The following is a 12300-nucleotide window of genomic DNA, read 5'->3' as shown; positions in this document are numbered from 1 at the left end:
TTAAAAATTTTAATTGCACAGTTAAAGGTATTTTATTTCCCACTGCAGCTCCTTGTGACTCTGGGCAAGCTACCTAATCCTCCATTGCCTGCGGTACAAAATAAGTACCTGTATATAATATGTTAACCACAGAAAGGCAATATATCAAATCCCTTCCCTAAATGACTGATAATCTCCCTCCCCCCTCCCTCCCCCCTCCCTCCCTTTTTTTCTTCCCCAGGTCCATTGTCACTTTCTGTCCATTATCTCTCTTCCCTCCTCTCTAACCACATGAGCACAAACTTGGTGGTGAGTAGCACCAAGCTCTTCTCGTGGCTTCTGTCAGTGCCCCCCTCCAGTTCTGCTTGTGATTGCAAGTCTGCAACTCACTGCCACCCCCCCCCCCCCCCGCCTCTCCTCTCCTGGTCTACTTTTAAAGGTGGTCTTCTGTTGGTCCCCCAGAATGTCAGCATTGCAGACAATGCTGCCTGTGGGCTGCTCTGAAGCTTTCTCTCTGACCCATCCTGCACATACAGAAACAGGAAGTGATGTTGAAGAAGGCAGGACAGGCCAGAGACAGTTTCAGATTATACTGAAGCAGCATATCTGCAACGCTGTTGCTGGCAAGGATCAACAGAAGACTACCTTTAAGGCAGACCGACGGGGATGGGTGATGAATCACGGATTGGGGAAAGATGTTGGATTGTACCTCTGTACACAGGGGTTGGGAGTGGAAGAGGGCAGAAGAGATGTTTCAGAGGAGACATGAGACATTGCAATGTGATAAATTTTTAAAATTGTGATTAATGCATTAATCACAGAACTGACTGGTATTTAAAATACGGCCCTAGTTGTAGTTATTGCTGCTAAAAGCTATTAAGTTTGAGGCAGTTACTTTTTCACATGGGTAAATATGGGTGTTGAATAATTTTGTTACTTAAAAGACGTAATCATTTTAAAAACTGTGTGTTTTAAAAATCAGAAACCATTCATAGTGACATACAGTGGGGGAAATAAGTATTTGATCCCTTGCTGATTTTGTAAGTTTGCCCACTGACAAAGACATGAGCAGCCCATAATTGAAGGATAGGTTATTGGTAACAGTGAGAGATAGCACATCACAAATTAAATCCGGAAAATCACATTGTGGAAAGTATATGAATTTATTTGCATTCTGCAGAGGGAAATAAGTATTTAATCCCTCTGGCAAACAAGACCTAATACTTGGTGGCAAAACCCTTGTTGGCAAGCACAGCGGTCAGACGTCTTCTGTAGTTGATGATGAGGTTTGCACACATGTCAGGAGGAATTTTGGTCCACTCCTCTTTGCAGATCATCTCTAAATCATTAAGAGTTCTGGGCTGTCGCTTGGCAACTCGCAGCTTCAGCTCCCTCCATAAGTTTTCAATGGGATTAAGGTCTGGTGACTGGCTAGGCCACTCCATGACCCTAATGTGCTTCTTCCTGAGCCACTCCTTTGTTGCCTTGGCTGTATGTTTTGGGTCATTGTCGTGCTGGAAGACCCAGCCACGACCCATTTTTAAGGCCCTGGCGGAGGGAAGGAGGTTGTCACTCAGAATTGTACGGTACATGGCCCCATCCATTCTCCCATTGATGCGGTGAAGTAGTCCTGTGCCCTTAGCAGAGAAACACCCCCAAAACATAACATTTCCACCTCCATGCTTGACAGTGGGGACGGTGTTCTTTGGGTCATAGGCAGCATTTCTCTTCCTCCAAACACGGCGAGTTGAGTTCATGCCAAAGAGCTCAATTTTTGTCTCATCTGACCACAGCACCTTCTCCCAATCACTCTCGGCATCATCCAGGTGTTCACTGGCAAACTTCAGACGGGCCGTCACATGTGCCTTCCGGAGCAGGGGGACCTTGCGGGCACTGCAGGATTGCAATCCGTTATGTCGTAATGTGTTACCAATGGTTTTCGTGGTGACAGTGGTCCCAGCTGCCTTGAGATCATTGACAAGTTCCCCCCTTGTAGTTGTAGGCTGATTTCTAACCTTCCTCATGATCAAGGATACCCCACGAGGTGAGATTTTGCGTGGAGCCCCAGATCTTTGTCGATTGACAGTCATTTTGTACTTCTTCCATTTTCTTACTATGGCACCAACAGTTGTCTCCTTCTCGCCCAGCGTCTTACTGATGGTTTTGTAGCCCATTCCAGCCTTGTGCAGGTGTATGATCTTGTCCCTGACATCCTTAGACAGCTCCTTGCTCTTGGCCATTTTGTAGAGGTTAGAGTCTGACTGATTCACTGAGTCTGTGGACAGGTGTCTTTCATACAGGTGACCATTGCCGACAGCTGTCTGTCATGCAGGTAACGAGTTGATTTGGAGCATCTACCTGGTCTGTAGGGGCCAGATCTCTTACTGGTTGGTGGGGGATCAAATACTTATTTCCCTCTGCAGAATGCAAATAAATTCATATACTTTCCACAATGTGATTTTCCGGATTTAATTTGTGATGTGCTATCTCTCACTGTTACCAATAACCTACCCTTCAATTATGGGCTGCTCATGTCTTTGTCAGTGGGCAAACTTACAAAATCAGCAAGGGATCAAATACTTATTTCCCCCACTGTATGTATATGTGTATACACACACACAATAGGGGAAAATGGGGGAGGGAGGTTTTCACATTACTGTAGCTAAGTTCTCAAACAAAATAAATAGGTTGTATAAGAAGTTCATCAGCATTCTTCAGCTGACAGATGAAAGCCTGTGCTCAAAGGTTTTATACTAAAATCTTTTTTGTGTGTGTGTGTTTTTTTTTAGTTATATTAAGCCCATTTGGGTTAAATGGCACTCTAACAGGTCAGTCCTTCAAGTTGTCTGATTCATCCACCAAGAAATTAATTAGTGAATGGAAACAGTTTTATCCTATCACATCTGGCAAGAAGGAAGGTTTAGAGGAAAAGCTGGAGGAGATGGACTGGGAAGATGACTCTCTAGCTGCAGTGGAAGTCCTTGTTGGTAAGTGACAATCTAATATTTTATGAAATAGTGATTTTTTTTAACATAAAAATTGTAATTCCTGCTATGCAGATATTATTCATGTACTACTTTTGCATCCTGGTATGCTTATTCTGTAGAGCTTCCATTGGAGCTGGGTCTGTGGTGCCTTGAGCCTTCATTTTCAGCTGTCAAGGGTTTTCCCTTCATTTTATCCATCTCTTCGCCTGTCCCAACTATTATAGTGGCAGTTCTTTGACCTTCAGTAACGGTTACTTTCTCCATTCATTATCTGCTTCTCCAATTCCCTAGTTGCAAGAACATAACCTACAAGTTGGCAGACACAGCAGCTCTAAGTTACTTGGGATCCAAATGGTGGAATAAAATTCCCGAGGAACTAAGATGCATTAATTACTATTTCGCAAAAAACTGAAAACGTATCTTTAAAAAATTGTAAAATAGGAGAATTATGTATTTGACTGACTCTTGTTAATTGTATCTTTATTCAGTATATTGTAAATGAAGTTGTATTTCATCAAATATAAGCCACAATGAACTGACATTATTGTATTTATTAGGATTTATTTACCGCCTTTTGAAGGAATTCACTCAGATAATGTGGGCTATAAGAACAAATAAATATTCCATATCATCATGCTGATCAATCACATAGACTGGTGGGTTGTGTCCATCTACCAGCAGGTGGAGATAGAGAGCAAACTTTGCCTCCCTATATGTGGTCATGTGCTGCCGGAAACTCCTCAGTATGTTCTCTATCTCAGCAGGTGGTGGTCACACACAGCAGCAGCTCTGGCTAGGCCTCCAAGCCTAATTTTTAGGTTTTGTTGAGTGCCTGGGGTTGAGGGCTCTTCTTGAGCAAGTGCAAACCTGGTGGCGCCAGGTCCCTCCTTTTCTCCCCCCTCCCGCTGGCTCCGTTTAAAAAAAAAAAAAATTTTTGAACGTCCTTAAAGGCGTTTATTTCGACGTTTATTTAAACGTTTATTGCAGCTACTCACTGGGACACCAGGTCGTTACAGCTCGGAGCGGACAGCAGGTAATTTTTACCTTTTATAGCGGGCAGGGGGTTCCCCGATTGGTCTCCACGTGGCCTATAGCGTCGGAGGGCGAGGGCGCAAAGAGTCGCTCCCCGGATCGCGTGTGCGCTTCCAGAGGGGATGCGGGGGTCTTAAAGTCTGATTCGCCCTTGTTTGGTGACAGTTTCGTGACCGATGAGTGTCCCGGTCCTTCCTCCGGTGTGGCGGTTTTTCCCGCCATAAACGCCCCCGCGGCTCGCCTCCGCCATATTGGCCGGCCACGCGGCTCGGACAGCTTCTTGGGCCGCCCTTGAGTTGGGAGACATTGATGCCATGAACGCCCTTAATTTGGGCGACGGCACAAAAGCGGCTAAAGTTAAGCGCCGTTCTTCCCGCGCGGCTCCTTCGCGGAGTGTCGCGCCGGACGCCATCTTGGATGCGCAGCATGTCTCTCCCCCGCTCTTGCGAGCGCCGGTTGAGGGTGCTTCTAGGGCTGTAGCCCAGGCTGTGGAAGTGCACAGTATGCGGGGTTTCTCCCCCGAGTTTGTTTTGCTGCTGCATCAGGCCTTCCTTATGCAAAACGCTGCCCCTGCTCCCTCGTCTGGTAAAGAGGTTGAGGCCCCCGGAGGTAAACGCCCTCGGGTTGATTCCCAGGCCTTGGAGGACTTTGTCTCCTCCGATGTAGATGAGGGCAGCGTATCTGAGTTCTCCCAACGGTCCTTTGCGGATTCCTTGGAGAAGACGGATCCCCGCTCGGATGGAGCGGATGACCCCTCTGCAGCGCGGCTCTTTAGCTCAGAGGATTTGCCCAACCTGTTAATGCAGGCCATGGGCATTTTGAAGATTTCCTCTCCGGAGGACGTCTCTCCCTCAGCCCCTGTTGGCTCTGCCATTATGCTGGGGACGAAGCGCCCGCATAGAACCTTCCACGTGCATGATGCCATGCACACCTTAATTTCGGCTCAGTGGGATGTCCCGGAAGCGAGCCTTAAAGTGGTTAGGGCTATGTCCCGCCTCTATCCTTTGCCTGAAAGTGAACGTGAGGCCTATCTGTGGCCTACCGTGGTTTCTTTAATCACTGCGGTGACTAAGAAAACGGCGTTGCCGGTGGAAGGTGGCACGGCCCTATAGAACGCCCAAGACAGAAGATTGGAGGCAGCCTTAAGGTCATCCTTTGAGGCGGCTGCTTTAAGTTTGCAGGCCTCAGTTTGCGGCTCCTATGTGGCCAGGGCGTGCCTGACTATGGTGCAGCGGGCTTCCCCTCGGATCATTCCTTGAGGGCTGATTGGCCGGCCCTGGAATCGGGCTTAGCCTATTTGGCAGACTTGCTGTATGTTGTCTTGAGGGCCTCAGCTAAAGGCATGGCTCAGACAATCTCTGCGCGGCGGTGGCTTTGGCTGAAGCATAGGTCTGCTGACCACACCTCTAAATCCCGCCTGGCTAGATTGCCTTTTAAAGGCAAGCTGCTCTTTGGGGTCGAGCTGGACAAAATCGTGACCGATCTCGGCACGTCTAAGGGCAAGAGGTTACCAGAGGTCAGGGCTCGGGCTAGTGCTTGCCCCGGTACCTCCAGAGGACGGTTTCAGGAAGCCCGTCGGTACCGCCCGGGCAGGTCGGGCTCCTCTGCCCCCTCTTCCTTCAAGAGGAAATTCTCCCCCAAGCAGCATTCCTTTCGCAGAGACCGCCGTCCCGGAGGTGCTCCCTCCGGTCCTCCCCTAGGGTCTCGTACCCAATGACGGGGCCTTGGTCCACGCCCCAGTGCAGATTGGAGGACGGCTGTCCTCGTTTCTGGGCGAGTGGATCACAATAACTTCAGATGCTTGAGTGCTGGAAGTCATCAGAGACGGCTACAAGCTAGAGTTCTGCCGACCCTTAGGAGACGGGTTTGTACTCTCTCCCTGCAAGTCTCCGGTCAAAGCTGTGGCAGTGCAGCAGACCTTGGACAATCTGATCCGCCTGGGTGCGGTCGTTCCGGTGCCAGAAAATCAGCTTGGCAAGGGACGTTACTCCATTTACTTTGTGGTACCAAAGAAAGGAGGTTCTGTACGGCCTATCCTCGACCTCAAGGGGTCAATCAGGCTCTTTCGCATGGAGACCCTCCGCTCTGTTATAGCGGCAGTGCAGGCAGGAGAGTTCCTGGCATCCTTGGACATCAAGGAAGCGTACTTGCATATTCCTATCTGGCCTCCTCATCAACGCTTTCTGCGTTTTGCAGTACTGGGCTGACACTTCCAGTTCAGAGCCCTCCCGTTCGGGTTGGCTACTGCTCCGCGGACCTTCTCCAAAGTAATGGTGGTCATCGCGGCCTTCCTGAGGAAGGAAGGAGTACAAGTCCATCCTTATCTGGACGACTGGTTGATCCGAGCCCCCTCTTATGCAGAGTGTGGCAAAGCTGTGAACCGGGTGGTTGCTCTTTTGAGCTCCCTGGGGTGGATCATCAACTGGGAGGAAAGCCAGCTGCGCCCAACTCAGTCCCTGGAGTATCTGGGAGTTCGATTCGACACCCAAGTGGGCAGAGTGTTCCTGCCAGACAATCGGATTGTCAAGCTTCAGGCTCAGATGGACCAGTTCCTAGTAGCCTCTCCTCTTCGGGCTTGGGACTATGTGCAGCTGTTGGGCTCTATGACGGCCACGATGGAAGTAGTGCCCTGGGCCAGGGCTCATATGAGACCACTACAACACTCTCTGCTGCAGCGCTGGACTCCGATGTCGGAGGATTATGCTGTGCGCCTTCCCTTGGACCCAGCAGTGCGCAAGGCGCTGAGCTGGTCGACGCAGACAGACAAGTTGTCTGCAGGAATGCCTCTGGTGACCCCGGAGTGGATTGTCGTCACGACGGACGCCTCTTTGTCGGGCTGGGGAGCCCACTGCTTGGGAAGGATAGCGCAGGGGCTCTGGTCTCCTGCAGAGGTAAAGTGATCTATCAACCTCCTGGAACTCAGAGCCATTCGGTTGGCGCTTTTGGAGTTCATCCCGGTACTGGCGTTGAAGCCTGTACGGGTCCTGTCGGACAATGCCACGGCTGTGGCCTATGTCAACTGCCAGGGAGGTACCAAGAGCGCCCCTCTAGCCAAGGAGGCCATGAATCTATGCCAGTGGGCGGAAGCGAACCTGGAACAGCTGTCAGCGGCCCACATTGCCGGAGTCATGAATGTCAAGGCGGACTTTCTCAGTCGCCATACCTTGGAGCCCGGAGAGTGGCAGCTATCTGTTCAGGCGTTCTTGGACATCACGAAGCGCTGGGGCCAGCCGAGCCTAGATCTGATGGCGTCATCGGCCAATTGCCAAGTGCCGCGCTTTTTCAGCAGAGGACGGGACCCTCGATCCCTGGGAGTAGATGCTCTTCTCCTACAGTGGCCGACACAAGAGCTTCTCTATGTGTTCCCGCCCTGGCCCATGTTGGGCAGGGTGCTAGACCGGGTGGCAAAGCATCCGGGCCGGATAATCCTGGTGGGTCCGAATTGGCCCAGACGTCCCTGGTATGCGGACTTGATCAGGCTCTCAGTGGACGAACCTTTGCGACTGCCAGTGGAGCAGGGCCTGTTACATCAGGGTCCCGTGGTGATGGAGGATCCCTCCCCCTTTGGTCTTACGGCCTGGCTATTGAGCGGCAGAGTCTGAGGAAGAAGGGCTTCTCAGACAAGGTCATCGCCACTCTGCTGAGAGCGAGGAAGCGCTCTACTTCTACTGCTTACGCCAGGGTTTGGCGTACCTTTGCAGCATGGTGTGAAGCAGGGTCACTTTCTCCAATTACTGCTCCAATTTCTTCAGTGCTGGCGTTCCTGCAAGAAGGTCTGGAGAAAGGCCTGTCGCTCAGTTCCCTGAAAGTCCAGGTAGCGGCCCTGGCTTGCTTCAGGAGCCGCCTGAAGGGTGCTTCCCTGGCTTTGCAGCCAGATGTGGTGCGTTTCCTAAAGGGAGTTAATCACCTGCGCCCTCCTCTGCACTCAGTGGTGCCTGCGTGGAATCTCAACCTGGTGCTAAGAGCCTTACAAAGCCGCCTTTTGAACCCTTGTCGAGGGCATCTCTGAAAGACCTGACGTTGAAAGCAGTCTTTTTGGTGGCTATCACTTCAGCCAGAAGAGTTTCCGAGCTCCAGGCACTCTCTTGTCGAGAGCTTTTTTCTGCAGTTCACTGAGGCAGGAGTGACTATTCGCACAGTGCCTTCCTTCCTACCCAAGATTGTTTCTCGCTTCCATGTGAGTCAGCAGCTCTGTCTCCCTTCCTTTCGTAGGGAGGACTACCCAGAAGAGTATTCTGCTCTCAAATATCTGGATGTGAGACGAGTCATCATCAGATACTTGGAAGTGACCAATGATTTCCGGAAGTCGGATCATCTGTTTGTCCTGTTTGCAGGTCCTCGTAAGGGTCTGCAGGCTGCTAAGCCTACAGTGGCAAGATGGGTCAAGGAAGCCATTGCAGCGGCTTATGTGGCCGCGGGGAAGGTGCCGCCTATTCAGTTGAAGGCCCACTCCACTAGAGCTCAGGCGGCCTCGATGGCAGAGGCCGGGTCCGTCTCCTTGGAAGAGATTTGCAAGGCGGCAACTTGGGCGTCGGCCCATACCTTCTCCAGACATTACCGCTTGACTGTGGCTGCTCGGGCGGAGGCCCGGTTTGGAGCTTCAGTGTTGCGGTCAGGGATTTCAATGTCCCGCCCTGGGTGAGTACTGCTTCGGTACATCCCACCAGTCTATGGATTGATCAGCATGATGATATGGAAGGTAAAATTATGTATCATACCTGATAATTTTCTTTCCATTAATCATAGCTGATCAATCCATAGCCCCTCCCAGATATCTGTACTGTTTATATTCTGGTTGAATTTTAGGTTCAAGTTTAGTCTTCAGTTACTTCAGGAGGACTTCGTGTTCAAGTTTTTTCACTGGGATTCTTCAAGAGTTGAGACGAGTTTGTGTTACAGTGAGCTGCTGCGTTCCTCTCCCCTCCGTTTTATGGGGCTGGATTGAGACTTAAATTCTGCCGGCACTCCCTCCCGCTTCGTGCAGCTGTAGGGCAGCTTTGTACCCCTCCCGCTTCGGCGGTGTTAGGGTCAGTCAGCTCCTCCCGCGGTTGCGGTTGCAGGATAAGCCAGATCCCCCCGCATCGGCGGGGTGGTGTCCCTCCCCTGCTCCGCGGGGATGAGCTGGACTGATTCCCCTCCCCCACTTGTGTGGGGATGAGCTGGGTTAATTCCCCTCCCCCGTTTCGGCGGTGGTGAGCTGGGCAGAGTGTCCCTTTGTGGGTGTAATTCTCTAAGTGCTGAGTCCTGCGGATGGAGCTTTGATATCGACATACTGAGGAGTTTCCGGCAGCACATGACCACATATAGGGAGGCAAAGTTTGCTCTCTATCTCCACCTGCTGGTAGATGGACACAACCCACCAGTCTATGGATTGATCAGCTATGATTAATGGAAAGAAAATTATCAGGTATGATACATAATTTTACCATCCTACCTGACCCAAGAGGGCCCACACAACTCTCCAGAGCCAAGTCTGATCTATCCATATATGTGTTACTGCAAAAAGTATTGTAAAATTTATTTCAGATTGCCTAGCATTAGTTTTGACCATTCTATTGTAGTTTGTTAAGAATTATTTGCCTTTATGAATAGATTCACTCATGGCGGTGTACAGCAAGTATAGCTAAACTTAAAATTTTAACAGCATAACATTAGTAAAATGTAAATAAATATAATCAAAGGTAAAATTAGAGACAGGCAAATTGAATCTTAATAGGGATAACATAGTGCTAGAAATATAAATATCTGCTGTACTGTTTTAATATGATAAATGTCAGCAGGGTGAAGATACTACTTCATAATAAACAGCACGAAGGAACATTTATATGACACAGATATGATATTTACAATATCAGCACAATACAAATAAAGTTCCTAAATAGACAACGAATGTTAATATAACATATGCTAAATACAATGTGAGCACAATACAAACGAAACACTTTAAAAGGTACACATTAGAAGTGGTTTTGAATGCAGTCATCAGGGACCACCTGACCAGTTGAGTTTTCAGGATATCCGTAATGAATATGCATGAGATGTATTAGCATATAATTCCATCATTGCATGCGAATCTCATACATATTCATTGTGGGTATCCTGAAAACTTGACTGTCCAGGTGGTCCCTGAGGACTGGGTTGAAAATCACTGCATTAAAGCATTCAGATAGCATAGATGTTATGTTCATAATATTAGTACTGTACAGTGATGAGCAAGCAGTGAATGAAGTAGTAGGTTCAAACTAATGTATTATAAAACGTAGGTATAAAAACAGATGATGGGAATACAGGTGTCCATTTGTCAAATGTCCATTAACCCGACATGTTTTGGCACAGGATTGCCTGCATCAGGGGCAATTTTAAAAAGGTTAATTAGACTTGGACATAGGCAAATATATAGATTATAACCACATAATCTGCATCAGAAAACCACATAAGATCAATCAGAGCAAATTTGATAAAATATATATGAAGCTATATAATAAACATTTCATAGATAGAAGCCCTTCAGGACTCAAGAGAACACTATTATATATTATAAAGGTCATATGGTGGTGAGCTTTAATAAAAGTCCAAAGATGAAAAAAACAAACACTTATACAAATGTAAGCAAACCAGATCAAGAGTGGAAGATGATGCATGTCAAGATGACCAAATTTTGCAGAAAAGTTCCTTTTAATGGGCAAAGAACATGTAGATAACAGGAAATGAGGGCGGGACCGGTGCTGAGAGAGAGAAGTGCTGAGCCTGCACGCCTTTTACCGCTGCTGACGGCCGCCATAACCCAGACTTTGTAAGTGAAGATGACTTCTAAAATTCGTAGGGAGGGGTGTTGGAACTGGAAGGGAGAGATGATGACCCTGAAACTCGGAGGGAGGGGGGAACCTGAAACTCGGTCCCCTGGAACTCGGAGGGAGGGGGACCCTGGAACTGGGAGGGAGGGGGGCCCATGGCACACACTCTCATTCTCACACACACAGTCTCTCTCTCACAGACACACTTGCATCCAGCCTCACTCTCTCTCTGTCACACACACACTCACACATTTACTCTCTCTCACACAGTCACTCTCACACACACTCTTTCAAACATACACACTCCGAGGAAAACCTTGCTAGCGCCCGTTTCATTTGTGTCAGAAACGGGCCTTTTTTACTAGTGTAGATATAAGTTCCAGACAGAGAACAGGCTGTGTTTCATCTGGACAGCCTTCATCAGGAGAATGTATCGAGACTCCACAAAACAGAATTTAATCCGACCGAAAATATCAAACACCTCATTAGTAAACTGACCTTAAGGGTACATATGATCAACATAAAATGCCTAATCTGCAATGGGATAAACCTGCATTTACATGAACCTACTGCATACCAGCAGTCCAAAGCACATGATTCAGGTTTGGACTGCTGGTATACAATCAATTCATGTAATTGCAGGTTTGATCCATTGCGATTAGATGTTTTTGGTTGATCAAATGTACCCTTACAGATAGTTTGTTTAATTCAGTGTTTGATATTTTCGGTTGGATTAAATTCTGTTTTGTGGAGTCTCGAAAGATTCTTCTGATGAAGGCTGTCCAGCTGAAATACAGCCTTTGTTGAGTTTTCTTTGTCTTGGGACTTGTCTACATGTTCTTTACCCATTAAAAGAACATTTTTGCAACATTTGGTCATCTTGACATTGGACCTTTTAATAAAAAGCATACTGTGTCAAAAAATTATTTTTAAAGAACCAAGCTGGTCTCTATACATGGCAACATGAATCCAAAAGGGACAGAGCACCCCACACTAAACATAATGTCAAAATAAAACCACCTCTTCCAAAGTTCTATTTAAGAAAAAGAATAAAACCAAAAGTAAGCTAAAATACCCCCTAAAAGGTAGGGCTGAAAGCATATTAAGAGGACTAAATCATAAACTTAGGAATAAAAGTGGAACTAAAAGAATATAAATACACAGTTAAAACAGCATAACTTAAAAGAGAAGCAAATAAAATTGAAAGTGAAACCAAAACAAGTCCTCCAATGGTAAAAGGAAGTCTCGGCGCTAAGAAGTAGCACCTCAAGGGTGTCAACGCAGCACTGCAGGTGCCAAGGTTTTGTATGGGAAACTGTGTGGTTAGCAATTGCAGCTGTCAGCAAGGGGAGTTTCTGGACTCCTGTACCTGACAGAGGCTTACCTCCATATCCCTCTGCAGTTAGCCACTAGTGATTCCTCAAGCTCTGTATGTTGGGGGAGCATTTCCAGTTCATTGCACGGCCTTTTGGTCTTGCAATGGCTCCCAGAAAGTTCTTGGGAGGTTA

General features: G+C 47.9%; 1 protein-coding gene across 3 annotated transcripts in view; it reads left to right on the top strand.

The window, feature by feature from the left end:
* Positions 1–12300, top strand: part of MED13 (mediator complex subunit 13) — a 339306-nt gene that overhangs the window by 114265 nt on the left and 212741 nt on the right. For all 3 annotated transcript variants that reach the window (XR_003939897.1, XM_030185828.1, XM_030185830.1), the window contains one exon: positions 2769–2966. Coding sequence is in view for 2 of the 3 variants with exons in the window: in XM_030185828.1 (XP_030041688.1) it covers positions 2769–2966 (198 nt within the window). In the remaining variant the exon portion in view is untranslated. The remainder of the gene's footprint in view (positions 1–2768; positions 2967–12300) is intronic.

Source organism: Microcaecilia unicolor, chromosome 13 (genome assembly GCF_901765095.1).
Source record: "Microcaecilia unicolor chromosome 13, aMicUni1.1, whole genome shotgun sequence".
NCBI classification, from domain to species: domain Eukaryota; kingdom Metazoa; phylum Chordata; class Amphibia; order Gymnophiona; family Siphonopidae; genus Microcaecilia; species Microcaecilia unicolor.
The sequence above is the reverse complement of the archived record's forward strand: the minus strand, read 5'-3'. Positions and strand labels throughout refer to the sequence as shown.